We start from the raw sequence: 15779 nt of genomic DNA, 5'->3' as shown, positions 1-15779 counted from the left end.
CACGTGTCGCTCAACCTTCTGCCAACTTTTCCATCAGTAAAAAAAAAAGTAAAAGCTAAGGAAGGCGGCCCACTGGGAATTGTCCCAGTATTCCAGATGGCCAGACCGCCACTGGTTTGACTACTTCAAAAGTAACCATATCAATGGGACTATCTTCGATCGTTGATTGGCCACTTCCCTTAGACATGGGAAGAACCTGCACCAAGTAATTGTAATGCAAGCAGTTATAGTAGCTGGTTTGGTTACAAACTAACTAGTAGTTACTAAACCTCTAGTGTTGACTTAACACTCTAACTTAGAGAGAACAGGGAAGCAGGCTGGTTTCACTGACCTGCAGTGATTGAACGTCTCACCTTGCTGCAGTGAAGTAGAAGTGTACGGCATTACTAGTCTCATCTTGTGATATTCCGCTCTGACCTCCCTCCACAGAGACAGCCCAGCTGCTGGTCATCATTTCTGACGGCAGGGGCTTATTCCTGGAAGGGAAGGAGCGGGTGATGGCAGCTGTGCGCACAGCACGCAGCGCAAATGTGTTTGTCATTTTCATGGTGCTCGACAACCCCAACTCACGGGTAAGTGAAGAAGAATGTGACCTTTTTTATTTTCCAAGTCTCCAGATGCAATGTGAATTTAAACACTGGTGCTGTGCTGCAGGACTCCATCCTGGACATCAAGGTACCCATATTCAAAGGGCCCGGAGAACTACCAGAGATACGTTCCTACATGGAAGAGTTCCCCTTCCCCTTCTACGTCATCCTGCGAGATGTCAATGCCTTGCCGGAGACCCTGAGTGACGCTCTCAGACAGTGGTTTGAACTCGTCACGGCAGCCGACCTGTAGACCAATGGGACTCCATCTTTCACAGGAAGGGAGGAGTGGGCAGCAACCAACTGCACAATGCCACTCTGCTGCTAGCCTCCCAGCCTCAACGGAAAAAAATGGATTTGCCGCTGTACATGTGCCTTTATTTTCTTATTTTACTGTAGATTTTAGTAGTTTGATAGCACCCTTGGCTGTTTTGTCCTTGTTATCAGGGGAATTATTATTTCTTTTGTAATGTAACGAGGATTGCTTTAACTTGCACGTCTGAGATGAAATGATAAAAACAAAAATGTGATTCCCTTAGGTGTGAAACACATCAGTGAAGAGTCAGTAAATACCTCTGTCCCCCTTGTACTATAATCCCTGACATCATGTTTGTGTGGATGTTTTAGTCAGTGCTACGAGAGCCATCAAATCATTGATCATCAATGTGAACAGCAACAGATGTAGAGCAGACGGAGCAGTTTTCACAGAACCATTCCTAACTTCATGACCTAACAGTAGCATGTGGGTGTGGTCACGACTGACATTTGAAGGATCTCAAAAATGTGCCTTGGAGAGGACAAGTGCATTGACTCTCACGTCACACCTGAGTGAGCTGTCGGGGTGATGGGTCAGAGGCACGGTCACCGCTCTCATGCACTTTGAAGCACACTGACTGCAAATTCCAGTTCAGAATTTCTTTTACTGGTTTAAAGACACAAATTTGCAGTGTTCATCTGCCAATCACACCGTGTGACTTCTGCTAAATGAGAGCTCAGCGCTCAACACTATCCGTTATGAGGTGTTGATAAAATGTGCATTGAAATGTTTATCACATCTGTTTTGAAACGTGGACTTACATGTAAGCAGACATCTGTCATATTAAGAGGTTGTTTCTTCATTGCATCCGTCTGTTAAACCATGAGATGAATGATCCTGACAATAAACAGTTTACAGGGTTGCTCGGCCTGTGCTCACCTTTTCAGACATTTTCAAGAAAATCCTTAAGCTATTTTGTGATACCAATTTTAATACCAATATGGTAGTTTTTATGTTCAAATAATACACTTTTAAGCCATTTTATGTGGAAAGGGGAAAAAAATCTTGTTTCAGGCTCAACTCTGCAAGCACAAAACGATGAAGCAAAGTTTAACCTGCTGAATGTTCATCATGCACAGTATATATTTCTGACAAAAGCAATTTGTCCTATCCACTCAGTGAACACCTTCTATTTTTATTAAGAAGGCACATATCATTTTGTGTAGTAAATCCTACTGTAGTTCCCATGGATGGCATGGAACAAATAAAGTAATAGAGGGTAAAGAACAAAATTCAGGATCCTGTACTCCAGCATTCTCTGTGGGCCCCTCCCTGCAGCCACAGCTATTCTTTTGTCTTTATGGGCCATCTTTAGGCGAGGGCTCAGTATACTCGGCCCCCATTTTCAAGCCAGTTCAAGCACTGAAAATATGGTTTTTGAAAGTTTAAAAATACGGGAGAATCTGGGTAGAACGGGAGGGTTGATGGGTATGGGAGTCCTACGCCCCCAGGACAAGTAATATAACATTAATGATGACTAGGTTGCTTAGTAGGATGACTATGGACCTTGTTTAGCGTAAAAGCAATGTCATTATTAAATGTAACTTAAATATCCAGCTACAGTGTGGCAAGATGTCTGCTGTGGAAAGGGTCTTTTACAGACTGCTGTCCTCCGCTCCACCAGGGGGAGACAAAGTCAATAGGACAGTATAAATGTCCCCTGCCTATGAGGCTCACAAACAAGAAAGCTGTTATACAACATCTGAAAAATATAGGGATATATGATAGGATTTAGGATTTGTGTTTATCTTTATTTGTTTATGTATTTATTTAATTATTTTTGATAATTTAAAGTAGTCCCAACAAACATAGTTCATGCTATGTTCTCCGGTACAGTAGGTGGCGGTATGCACCTTGAAAAGTCAGGGTTGCAAGTTGCCATAAAACCAAAGAAGAAGAAGGCTGACAGACACTGCTAGAGATGGCGGTTTCAAGGTTCCCGCAGGCAGCCCTTTCTTTAAAACAGGTAAATCTACACAACAGTGGAAGGAAATGTTTATCGCCAAAACCTGAATTGGTTGACAAGACCTAAGAAACACATCCGGTATGCTAGCGCTGTTAGCGAACGCTACATCTGTACTGCTAGCTAGACTTTGACGGATCTGTTTGTCCATCATTAATCATTTTTACAGTTCAAGAACGTCTGTTGGCTTTTTGCACCTCTGTCCAGTGCAACGTCAGAGTGAAGTAACAGGGTTCAAATGTTTAAACAGTTAATGCGCTCAGTTATGTGTTTCTCCTCTGTTTTACATGAAGGTTAGAACTTGAGTTAGGACCACAGTGGTTAGCAAGCTAGCTCTCTCTCTCTCTCTCTCTCGCTCTCGCTCTCTCTCCAATTCAAATTAGCTTTATTGGCATGAATGTAATAACTGCGGCTTAAGTCAAAACCGATATTAAACGAGTCCAAAGTATCTTAACATTGAGGGCTTAAGGTAAAAGGTCCCACAAGTGTCCAACCTGTCTTGTTACATTTACAGGTTAATGACAGAGCAGTGTTTAGATTTGTCCATTGCAGAGACATGGAAACAACACAAAAAGAAGACCTGCAATGTAAATAAATGTGCATCGGTGAAGAAAATTTCTTCAGGGGGAGGACCCCCCACTCATATCTCAGCATTGACTATTTCTGTAAAATAGTCTTCTTGTGACCCCTAAATTGTGTATGGTTACACCCCTAAACTGAGTCCTTATGTCCCCATCACTTCAATAGCAAAATCCTAGCAGCGCTGGGTATGAAACAGTCAGTCAGTCCTTTAAGGTATGACAGGCTGAAAAGTGACTGAGAAAATCCAGCTAATGGCACTGCAGAGAGCCAACATTTATTTATAATTTAGCTTAAATGTTATTGATTTAAAGTATGTGTGTCTTGTTCTCAGATGCAGGTATTGTAATGAGCTACTATCACATCTTTGACAAAGGTTTCACATTTTTTTTTAAGGTACTTTATTGTCACTTACACAGACATGCAGTGAAAAAAAAACACCTCAAGCGAGCAGTGGGCAGCCACTGGGCCACAGGAACCACCTCCAGATCTGTGCCAGTGGCACTGACTGGAGAACCTAACATGTTCTTGATGCACCTTCTTGCACTGAGGCCACCGTGCCAAGATTGTGCAATTTAAAAAAATTAAAAAAAATAAAAGGCTAGGTGGAGATGGGCGTGTATCATTCACAGAACTCTTGCATCAGGTTTTTGAATGTCAGACATACTATGTGGGAGTTGCAGGCCACAATGCGTTTATCTTGATTATAGCGCCACCTGCTGGTGGACATACTTTTTGGCGTCGGCCGTGTGTGCATCATTCTAAACCACCCTGTGAATTTCACTTACATAACTTTTTCAGTTTAGACTGCAGTATGACTTTTACAAAGAGAAGGAAACAATATTGGAGCGATTTCAGTAAGGTTTACTGCACCGCCACACTGCCCTGCATGCATGCCCCCCAGACCGCTCGGACTTGGATCCCCAATAAGAATAGTCACTATATGGCAAAAGGGGACTTTACAACAACAGCTTTACATTACTGAGCTGCAAAAAGCTACAAGCCCCCCTTTGGTTAACCTGGACCCTAATATGAGATTTAGCAGGTTTGTTGTGGTGCATGCTGTGAGGGGTAGTTAAGTTACTTTAGTATTCAGACCAAACGCAAGGTGAGCATCGGGCGCAGCATGATTACATTCAAAGTCAATGCAAAGATGCAGAGAGGGGGGGCAGAGTCTCTGCTCGTCAACAGCTGCTGAGCTACAGGGAGCTCTGGAGGAGAGAGCTGGGGCGACACCAGAGCTTTTGGACACCTGCATTCAGACTGGATTCTGCTCTGATAACTTCTCAGTTAATTGCTTTTTATTAAATTAATTTTACTTAAAGAGGTCATATTATGCAGATTTTCACATTCATCATTTTATTTAGGGGTTGTACCATGTAAACCTATACATGGTTTCATTTTCAAAAAACACCATATTTTTTGTCATACTGCACATTGCTGCAGCTCCTCTTTTCACCCTGTGTTGAAGCCTTCGTTTTAGCTATGGAGTGATACTTCTCACTTCTTAAAGATCGTTGTTGGGATTTGTACATGTGCAGTTCATAGTTAAGGATTACTAGCCAATCAGAAGCAGAGAAGGGCGGGTCCTGAAAAGCCACTATACGTTCATAGACAGTATATTACTGGACGAAGCCACCCCACTGATTTGAATGGAGAGCAGCGAAGCTGGTTTTGGACCAATAAAATACTACAGGGCCACTTCCTGTTGGCACCAGCATCTACTGCACATGACCGTGGTTTAATGACGTAGAGCAACTGCAGAAACAGTAATTCTGATAGCTGCGCCAACAAAAAGTTTCATGGCTCAGTGTGTTTGAGGCAGCTCGTCTCTGTTTAATCAGCCCACCTACAAGGCTCACCTACCAAACACCAACGCAGCGTCACTGATGGCCGAATGTTTTTAGATTGCCAAAAGTTTATCATCTAAGCAATACGGTTATATCTCATGTGCGACGGGCTGTCACAGGGATTTGACGTCATTTTTGGGCCTACATGGAGCCCTCCATACAGGCTTTGGTTGGCTTCACTGTTCCAACTCTGGCTTACCCCCTTGTATACGTTCCCCTTATCAGCTTGGCAGCATGGACTGGAGCAAGATTTTCAGAGGGGTGATTTATTAATCTGTAACAAAAGTATCTTTCATCCATAAAGTTTTAACTGAGCTCTGTCTCTACATCACAGTAACAACTTTCTGTCCACTGACTGCCTGGAGGGCAGAAATGACTATATTTCTTAAGGAAACTTAAGAAGGCTAAATGCCAAGTTTTTATTAACTTTTACAGAGGAGCAATAGAATCATCCTGACTGGAAACGTCACTAACATGGGATGTGCACGGCCCAGGACCGGAGGGCTCTGCAGCGGGTGATTAAAACTACCCATCTCCCGAGCATCAGTAATATCGGTGAGGTGAGGTGTCTGCAGAGCCCAAAGGACACTAAAGGACAGTACCCACCCAGCCACAGCCTGTTCACCCTGCTGCCTTCTGGGAAGAGAGAGAGAAGTTTCTGCTGCCGCACCACCAGCCTGCAGAGCAGCTTTTTACCCCAAGCTGTCAGACTCTTAAACTCTAATTCATCCTCAGCACTGCTCCACTGATGATACTTTATTTCTGGTAGCCATCTTTCATAATTGATTCTCTATTAATGTATATTGTCGGCTATGTAGCAGAAGGGAGGTACAAACTCAATTTCACTCTACAACTTGTTATATTGTGACAATAATTTTTTTAATGTCCCCTACATTGACAGCGTTGTGTTAAGAAAATAGACTAAATTCTAAGAGTTAACTTGAATGCTTTAGTTTTTCTATACCTATACACACGGCTTCGTTTCAGTGTGTTTGTGAGAGAGCGAGCGAGCAAGCTGAGCATAGCTTCACGATGGATTATGATTTTACTCATAATAGTTGTTGATTAAGACTGCGAAAGACTAGTAAGAGAAAAAACTTAAAGTGAAATTACTGTAAGTGGTTGAAGCAACCAGTTTCCATCACTCCAAATGGCAGTAGTATAAGTGGAAACCATCCAAAACTACTAAAAAATATAATTGAACAATGCCATTAAGTCATCCTGTCTATCAAAGAGGTTTGAGAAAGGGGCACTTAGGCCCATTTGCGGATAGAATTGTAATTCTGGAACTTCAGAATTACAATTCACTCGGCATGCAAAATGCACTGAATGTTAATATTCTCTTCATAATCAGGCTCTGTTCGAGCCTGTAATCTTCTTGGTCCAAATTTTAGATCATTCCTAAATGTATCTAACTGTCCGGTTGGGTCTAAACTGCTGATTCTTTGTCAGTTTTTACAGAGACAGAGGGTTTTGGGGATTTACAGAAACATTCTGAGGACCATACGACAGGTACCAGATGAGGGAGACAGGAAGTACCTCAGAGACTGGGCAAGAGACGAGTTCAAGAGGAATAAGAACGCCACAGATCAGGTAAAGAGATATGAACTTGCCTCTCCTTTACATAGCCAGATCACCTATAACTGCCCTGCCATGTCTGCTGGTACAAGTAAAGAGTTTCTGACTACTACTCACAACAGAGGTACGTTAATCAGGGTATCTGGAAGTGCTAAATCCAGCCTGGCTGTAGCAGTGTTTCCCCTAAAACGAAATATGCTATTTCACAAGGTTGAGGACCATTATTACATCTGTGTACAAAAAGTTGGAAAAGCTTTCACCATCACTTACTGCTACTCACTACACAAACACAGTAACACAGAATGGGAGCTAGCCATGTGTTGTGTGTTGCTGCTGCAGAATGAATATAGGGGAAACACTGCAGTAGCTGTAGTGGCTAATAACTGCACTGAACTGGCCGGTGCTTCATGAATCAAATGCTAATTTTGTGTGCAGTTTCTCACAATACAAGAACATTTCTTTGCACACATTAGTGAATGAGACCCTTTGTATTTTTTTTCTCAGCATCCTCTGATTTGTCCATTACTGCTGCTTTTCCTCTCTTTCATTCAGGATGCCATCCGTATGATGGTCACACAAGCTAACAACCATCTGGAGGAGCTGCAGAAGTCTCTGGCGTTGGCCAGGAGTTAAATACTGTGAGACTGTAGACTGATCTGGACTGACTGTTGGTGGAGACCTCTGATCAGGGTCGTGTCATTTTAAGTGAACAATGCAGAATGTATTGCGACCCGTCTTTGGTTGGACACCTTTTGAAGAATGGATTTATGGAACTGACCTGAAGTCATCATCCTGCAAACCTCCTGTGCTGCTGCTCACAATACAGTGGGTAGGATTTTTGTTCCATGATGATGGAAACCTGGCAACTTGTGAGGCTAACTGAGCCCGTCTGCAAGACTTTTGTTTGTGCTGTATTTTATACATATTAAACATGAACTAATGAAACTTAAGACAATTTCATAATGATCATTTTCATAATCCAAAATATGTTTTCTGGCATCATCATACAGAGAACATTATTCATATCCAGTTATACATATAAAACTAAACCAAGCTGTATTAGCACTACATTAAACACATAGCAGAGAGTAATACTGCAATACAACTCTGAGGTTTCTTCATGCATCAAGATCACAACTGTCCTTTACAGGTAGACGTAATTGACTGGGCACTGGCATTCTGGGAGACAAGTTTATACGTAGTCAGCTGTTCAGGATCAGGACCTGGTTTATTTGGTGTCGACTAGAGCTGCAACAAATATATAAAACTATAGAGAACAGTGAAAATGATACAAAGTAGAGAGCTGGAATCAGAGGGTTGGGGATTTTGCTTTAAGAAAGTGATCAATTGATTATCAGAATAATTGATTTTCCTTCAATAAACTAGTTGTTGCAGCTCTAGTGTCGACTGTAGTAGAGATCCTCTGCTGGTTTAGCACAAAACAGGAAGAATGGACACATACAAATTACACATTACTGCGGAGTTTCGCATCACCTCTTACTGGCCATGTCAGTGAATTGTTCCACTCACACACTCACTCCAGCACTGCTACTATCCACTGCACACTTAACCAGAGGGCCTGTAGAAACCACCAGACCTGCAGTGGGAGGATGGATGTGTCAGAGCAGATTCTTTGACTGAGTTATAAGTAAGGCTGGTGTACGTTAGAGAAACCAGCAAGAGACAGCTAGATTTTTAAAGTATCCAACTGAAAATAAATTCTACCTCCCTCCCCTCCCCCCTAGCTTTAAAGTGACATGTTATTGGTTTGAAACTTGCTTATATGCTTCTAATTTCAAATCTGGAGTCTGGAGTGTGCCAACGGAATATTCAATTAAATTTTATTTATATAGCGCCAAATCACAACAACAGTTATCTCACAGCGCTTTTCATAAAAGAGCAGGTCTAGACCGTACTCTGTGATGTTATTTACAGAAGCCCAACAGTTCCCACCAAGAGCAGCACTAGGAGACAGAGGCAAGGAAAAACTTCCTTTTAAGAGGCAGAAACCTCGAGCAGAACCATGGCTCAGGGTGGGCGGCCATCTGCCTCGACCGGTTGGGGTGAAGGAGAGAGAGAGAGAGAGAGAGAGAGAGGAACAGAGAGAGAGAGAGAGAGAGAGAGGAACAGAGAGAGAGAGGGCAGGAGAGGAACAGAGAGAAAGATAGAGGAGGGAGGCAGCCTACACAGATACACAGAGGTACAGACAAGAAAGGTGATGTTGCTATAGCCTAAATGAAAAATGGTATAGATATTTATAGTAGTGTTAATGATAATAATCGTCATGTTAATGATTATAGTAACAATAATTGTAGCAGAGGGTGTCGAGCAGGAACACGGGGGAAGCAGGTGACTCCACAGCTCCAGAGCCAGAAAACCTGCAGGAATTGATAGGAGGAGAGAGGAGAGGGACGAGAAAGCACAAGACTACCAGAAAGGGGAGAAGTTGTGTTAGTAACATGCAATAATGGGATGAGGTTGCATACAGAGGTAGAGAAAGTAGAGGAGAGAGGAGCTCAGTGCATCATGGGAAATCCCCCGGCAGTCTTAGGCCTATAGCAGCATAACTAAGGGATGGTTCAGGACTACCTGAGCCAGCCCTAACTATAAGCTTTATCAAAGAGGAAAGTCTTAAGCCTACTCTTAAATGTGGAGATGGTGTCTGCCTCCTGAACCCAAACTGGAACCTGGTTCCACAGGAGAGGAGCTTGATAGCTGAACGCTCTGGCTCCTAGTCTACTTTTGGAGACTCTAGGAACCCCAAGTAACCCTGCATTCTGGGAGCGCAGTGCTCTGGTGGGGTAGTAAGGTACTATGAGCTCTTTAAGATAAGATGGTGCCTGACCATTAAGAGCTTTGTAGGTAAGAAGAATGATTTTAAATTATATTCTGGATTTTACTGGAAGCCAATGCAAAGAAACTAAAACAGGAGAAATATGATCACTTTTCCTGGTTCCTGTCAGAACACGAGCTGCAGAATTCTGGATCAGCTGAAGAGTCTTAATGGACTTTTTCGAGCAGCCTGATAATAAGGAATTGCAGTAATCCAGCCTAGAAGTAACAAATGCATGGACTAGTTTTTCTGCATCATTTTTAGACAGGATGTTCCTGATTTTCGCAATATTACGTAGGTGAAAAAAGGCGGTCCTTGAAATTTGCTTAATGTGAGACTTAAACGACATGTCCTGATCAAAGATAACTCCAAGATTCCTCACAGTGGTGCTGGAGGCCAGGGCACTGCCATCAAGGGAAACTATATCTTTAGATAATGCGTCACGGAGGTGCTTAGGCCCCAGAGCAATAACTTCAGTTTTATCTGAGTTTAACATTAGAAAATTACAGGTCATCCAGGTTTTAACATCCTGAAGGCACATTTGAAGTTTAGCTAACTGATGAGTTTCATCTGGCTTGATCGATAGATATAACTGAGTATCATCTGCATAACAATGAAAGCTTATGGAATGTTTCCTGATAATATTGCCTAAAGGAAGCATATATAAAGACAGAGGATTGGTCCGAGGACAGATCCTTGTGGAACTCCATGACTAACTTTGGCGTGCATGGAGGACTCATCGTTAACATGTACAAACTGAAATCGATCTGATAAATAGGACTTAAACCAGCTTAGAGCGGTTCCTTTAATTCCAATGAAATGTTCCAGTCTCTGCAATAGGATCTGATGGTCAATGGTATCAAATGCAGCACTAAGATCTAATAAAACCAGTACAGAGACAAGTCCTTTGTCTGATGCAATAAGGAGGTCGTTAGTAATTTTCACCAGTGCTGTCTCTGTGCTATGATGAGCTCTAAATCCTGACTGAAAATCCTCAAATAAACTATTGCTCTGTAGAAAGAGCACACAGCTGTTTAGCAACTGCTTTCTCCAGAACCTTAGAGAGAAATGGAAGGTTAGATATAGGTCTATAGTTGGCTAAAACATCTGGATCAAGTTTGGGCTTTTTCAGAAGAGGTTTAATAACAGCTACTTTAAAGTACTGTGGTACATAGCCTGTTGATAAAGATAGATTGATCATATCTAGTGCTGACTAAGGGTAAAACGTCTTTAAGCAGCCTAGACAGGATGGGGTCTAAGAGGCAGGTTGATGGTTTAGATGAAGAAATTATTGAAGTTAGTTGGTAAAGATTGAGGGAAGCAAAGCAGTCTAAACATATACAGTGGGGCCAAAAAGTATTTAGTCAGCCACTGATTGTGCAAGTTCTCCTACTCAGAAAGATGAGAGAGGTCTGTAATTTTCATCATAGGTACACTTCAACTATGAGAGACAAAATGAGAAAAAAAAATCCAGGAAATCACATTGTAGGATTTTTTAAGAAATTATTTGTAAATTATGGTGGAAAATAAGTATTTGGTCACCCACAAACAAGCAAGATTTCTGGCTCTTACAGACCTGTAACTTCTTCTTTAAGACGCTCTTCTTTCCTCCACTCGTTACCTGGATTAATGGCACCTGTTTGAACTCGTTATCTGTATAAAAGACACCTGTCCACAGCCTCAAACAGTCAGACGCCAAACTCAACCATGGCCAAGACCAAAGAGCTGTCGAAGGACACCAGGAAGAAAATTGTAGACCTGCACCAGGCTGGGAAGAGTGAATCTACAATAGGCAAGCAGGTTGGTGTGAAGAAATCAACTGTGGGAGCAATTGTAAGAAAATAGAAGACATACAAGACCATTGATAATCTCCCTCGATCTGGGGCTCCACACAAGATCTCATCCCGTGGGGTCAAAATGATCATAAGAACGGTGAGCAAAAATCCCAGAACTACACGGAGGGACCTGATGAAAGACCTGCAGAGAGCTGGGACCAAAGTAACAAAGGCTACCATCAGTAACACACTACACCGAGAGGGACTCAAATCCTGCAGTGCCAGGCGTGTCCCCCTGCTTAAGCCAGTACATGTCCAGGCCCGTCTGAAGTTTGCCAGAGAGCATATGGATGATCCAGAAGAGGACTGGGAGAATATCATGTGGTCAGATGAAACCAAAATAGAACTTTTCGGTAAAAACTCAACTCGTCGTGTTTGGAGGAAGAAGAATGCAGAGTTGCATCCCAAGAACACCATACCTACTTTGAAGCATGGGAGAGGAAACTTCATGCTTTGGGGCTGTTTTTCTGCAAAGGGGACAGGAAAACTGATCCGCGTTAAGGAAAGAATGAAGGGGGCAATGTATCGTGAGATTTTAAGCCAAAACCTCCTCCCATCAGTGAGAGCCTTGAAGATGGAACGTGGCCGGGTCTTCCAGCATGACTATGATCCCAAACACCCCGCTCAGGCAACGAAGGACTGGCTCCGTAAAAAGCATTTGAAGGTCCTGGAGTGGGCTTGCCAGTCTCCAGACCTCAACTCCATAGAAAATTTGTGGAGGGAGTTGAAAGTCCGTGTTGCTCAGCGACAGCCCCGAAACATCACTGCTCTAGAGGAGATCTGCATGGAGGAATGGGCCCAAATACCAGCTACAGTGTGTGCAAACCTGGTGAAGACTTACAGGAAACGTTTGACCTCTGTCATTGCCAACAAAGGTTATGTTACAAAGTAACAAACAACTTTTTTTTTTTTATTGACCAAATACTTATTTTCCACCATAATTTACAAATAAATTCTTTAAAAAATCCTACGATGTGATTGATTGCCTGGATTTATTTTCTCCTCATTTTGTCTCAGTTGAAGTGTACCTATGATGAAAATTACAGACCTCATCTTTCTAAGTGGGAGAACCTGCACAATCAGTGGCTGACTAAATACTTTTACAAGTTTCCGCGAATACTTCTTTAATCAACCACTAAACATGTCTTTTTGCATTGAAAATAATATCAAAGCGATTTTTAGATGTATATGAAATGCAAATCTCGCAGGAATGGTGCGGTTTAAAAAGAAACTTCAGGATGAAAATTGTAGAAATGTGTCAGTGATCACACAGTTTGGAAATAACTAGTTTAAGGATAAACACTACGTGAAGAGATCGGACATTAATCAAGTCCTCTTATTCTGTAAACTAAACTGAACCCAATCATGTTCTTTGCCATGGATACACATACAAGGTACGGTGGCTCGTCAGCACCAAACAGAACAATCATTTAGCCAAATTATCTATAAAAATCTAATCAAAGTGTTATATTTAAAAGCTGAGAAGGAGAATGTTGTTATTAAAGACAAGTCGGCCTACAGGACTGCAGTGGGATTGGGGTCCCGTGGGAGTGGCCAGTTGCTGTGGGCGGTCTGGAACACATTGCGGGAGGGGGCAGTTCAGAAATCCAGCGGGATTAAGAAAAGCAGACTACCAAAAAGTAAAAATTTTAATCTTTAAAACTCACTTAAAATTAATTTTGCTATTCCATTTTAAAATTCTATTTTATTGTTTTAGCCAGAACAAAGAACTATAATATAAAATATTTTTCAAATGTTTTATATAAATGAATGAGTGTTTATTAAACTTTTAATAATTTTTTAACAAATTATATTTAAACACTAAACGTCTACAGTTATTCTATGGGCATACTCCAGCCTCCATACAAATCATACAATGCAGCAAAATCAACCACTGATACTCTTAAAAAAACGTTCAGTAAAGTTACATACAGTGTCAGTTTAGCTTTCATAAATAATCAGTAGGTTCTTCTCTAAAGTCACAGGGCTGATTCCAGCATGATACCATCGTGCAGACATTTATGCCTGATGTTAATGAACGATGTTTACACATGTTTTTCTGTTCATGGTATGGTTGGGCTTATAATGTGTAGATGTGTGTGTGTAGACACTGCACACAGTGCAGTTGGATATGATGTAGTATACATATCCTATGAATGGCACATTAGATCAATCGTTTAATGCCTAGCTTTGTATCTTCTGGCTTATTTACAAAACAGTGCACACAACCTGCCCTTATTACTTTATGTGTGTATATACACATCTCAATATACCAGTCCAGTGCTACCATGACAACCAATAGGCATTTTATAGCATCTGTAAAAATGGAACAGCTGTATTCCATAATGGTATGATTCAAATCAGTCGTCATGTTTGTTAGCCCTCAGCACACGCAGCTCGTCCTCCAGGTAAGTAATCCTCTCAATCAGAGCGGCTTTGTCGGCCTGAGCCCTCTGATTGGCCTGCCAGCGAGCCTCTTCCACCTTCCTCTCGTACCAGTGCTCCATCTGCGTCGACACTGCCTCGAAGAAGTACTGGGTCACCTCCAGAGCATGCATGTTGTCCCTCTCCTGATCAAAGGAAACGGAGGGTTCACTGGGCTTGTCTGCAAAGACCTCCAGAGTCTTGACCCCCGTGGCCCCTCTGGATTTAGTTCTGCCCTGGGAATGTTTCTTGTGATGCTTCCCTCTGTCACGTCCTCGCTCCCTGTCTCTGAGTCCGGCTTCAGTCCTGCTGCTGCAGCGGCGCTCTGTGTCCGGAGACAGACTGCTGGCTCTGTCAGTCCTGCCCCCTGTCGCTCCGTACTCCACCGTCTTCGCGTCCTGCGGGTCCTGGTTCTTCCTCTGGGTGTCAGCACAGATCACTGAATGCTCCTTTGGCCGAACCACCTGGACAGATGACAGCGGGCTCTTGGCTGCTGCAGGAGAGGTGACTTCTGCATTTTGACCCTTATCACCATCTGATACACGTTCAAAAGAGATTCAATGAGCACATTCAATTACACAGTAACCACTACACAGCAAATGTTCTGTAAGCCTAGGCCTGGGCGAAAAATCGATTGAATGAATTAATTCGAAGCAAATAAGTTCGAGTTTTTGTGTAATAGCACAGTTTCCGTAGTGTTCGTTTCCCATAGCGACAACATCATACACTCGACAAAATGGCTACCGGTAGTTTGTTCCCAAGAAAGGAATAAAGTCATCTGTTGTTTGGAACTGGTATGGGTTTGCTGCGACAGATGTGGAACAACAGACACCACGCTGCAACATTTGCCTAAAGCCTATCGCAGTGAAAGGCAGCAGCACCACAAACCTATTCCAACACCTGAAACAGAGACATCCAGCCGAATATGAAAAATGCCAGTCTCTCCGCGATGAACAAAGCCGCACTGACCAACAAACCTTATTGCTTTCCTTAAGTATCGGAAAAAATCAGCGGAGATTTTATTTTTAGGCCATATCTATGTAAGCCATCCTGCTAATTAGTGCAGTATAACTGATTCATGAACAAGCATGCCATAGGAAGACTGAGTCAGTGATGATGTTCTCTGGCAGCAATGTTATTCCTTCCAAAAAGGTCATTTGTTTCCCTTAAACCTGATTCATTTTTTTTAAATGGGGGCGTTTGTGAGTTGGCATGTGCAATGCAGCTGAGAAGAGTCAAGACTAAATAAGAACATCTCTGGGAGGTCACTGTGACTGCCTGCAAGAATCTCTTTCAGTAGCATTATGATCCCCTTAATTACCCTGTTTAGATTTTGCGAACACAAGCCATCACAATTTATATATAAAATAGTATAACGGTAGCAAATGTACTTGTTAATTTCAAATTCCACAAAGACACTTAACCCCTAGTTGCTCCAGGAGTGCGACCACTGACATGTATAGCAATTGTAAGTCACTTTGGATAACCGTGTCAGCTAAATAAATACATTTATAAAATGTAATGTTTAGCCTAGCTAAAACGGAACTACGTTACTTATGTCGCTTGAGAAGGGGGCAAATGCCACAGTCACTGAAAACGACAGACGCTGAATTGAAAGTAACAGTTTTCCTTTAGCTGTAGTGGATGTGAAATTAACTTGTCACACTTACACCTGTCTTTTAATTTCCCAAACGGCTGTAGCTGTAAAGAGTAAAAATCACAAAGTTTTAATAGCTACACCTCTGACACAAATGTGATGACACAGCTTTGACTACATTTGTATAGTAACACGGTTTTGTTACACCAATTAATGA

At 42.2% G+C, this 15779-nt stretch overlaps 3 protein-coding genes across 9 annotated transcripts in view; 2 read left to right on the top strand and 1 right to left on the bottom strand.

The window, feature by feature from the left end:
- Positions 1-1765, top strand: part of mdn1 (midasin AAA ATPase 1) — a 69649-nt gene extending 67884 nt beyond the window's left edge. For both annotated transcript variants that reach the window (XM_038726454.1, XM_038726455.1), the window contains exons 101-102: positions 430-572; positions 655-1765. In XM_038726454.1, coding sequence (XP_038582382.1) covers positions 430-572; positions 655-840 — 329 coding nt within the window. In that variant the 3' untranslated portion in view covers positions 841-1765. The remainder of the gene's footprint in view (positions 1-429; positions 573-654) is intronic.
- A 1000-nt stretch (positions 1766-2765) lies between these two features.
- lyrm2 (LYR motif containing 2) lies at positions 2766-7823 on the top strand. The gene is made up of 3 exons (XM_038726500.1): positions 2766-2869; positions 6748-6888; positions 7426-7823. Exons 1-3 carry the CDS (start codon positions 2825-2827, stop codon positions 7504-7506), a joined length of 267 nt encoding a protein of 88 aa, XP_038582428.1. The 5' UTR covers positions 2766-2824; the 3' UTR covers positions 7507-7823.
- Positions 7824-13312: 5489 nt separating this feature from the next.
- ankrd6b (ankyrin repeat domain 6b) overlaps positions 13313-15779 on the bottom strand; it is a 55699-nt gene continuing 53232 nt past the window's right edge. For all 6 annotated transcript variants that reach the window (XM_038726472.1, XM_038726473.1, XM_038726474.1 and 3 more), the window contains exon 16: positions 13313-14500. In XM_038726472.1, the coding sequence (XP_038582400.1) occupies positions 13902-14500 (599 nt within the window). In that variant the 3' untranslated portion in view covers positions 13313-13901. The remainder of the gene's footprint in view (positions 14501-15779) is intronic.

This window comes from Micropterus salmoides, unplaced genomic scaffold (assembly GCF_014851395.1).
Source record: "Micropterus salmoides isolate LMB-PRFRI ecotype aquatic unplaced genomic scaffold, ASM1485139v1 Ms_hic_scaffold_18, whole genome shotgun sequence".
Taxonomy (NCBI): domain Eukaryota; kingdom Metazoa; phylum Chordata; class Actinopteri; order Centrarchiformes; family Centrarchidae; genus Micropterus; species Micropterus salmoides.
The sequence above is the reverse complement of the archived record's forward strand: the minus strand, read 5'-3'. Positions and strand labels throughout refer to the sequence as shown.

Bases quoted from the DNA above. Each gene is read 5' to 3' on its own strand.
- lyrm2 (XM_038726500.1), top strand. From the start codon at position 2,825: ATGGCGGTTTCAAGGTTCCCGCAGGCAGCCCTTTCTTTAAAACAG. The intron at 2,870-6,747 runs GTAAATCTACAC...ATTCTTTGTCAG, and splicing joins CAGCCCTTTCTTTAAAACAG to TTTTTACAGAGACAGAGGGT. The intron at 6,889-7,425 runs GTAAAGAGATAT...TCTTTCATTCAG, and splicing joins ATAAGAACGCCACAGATCAG to GATGCCATCCGTATGATGGT.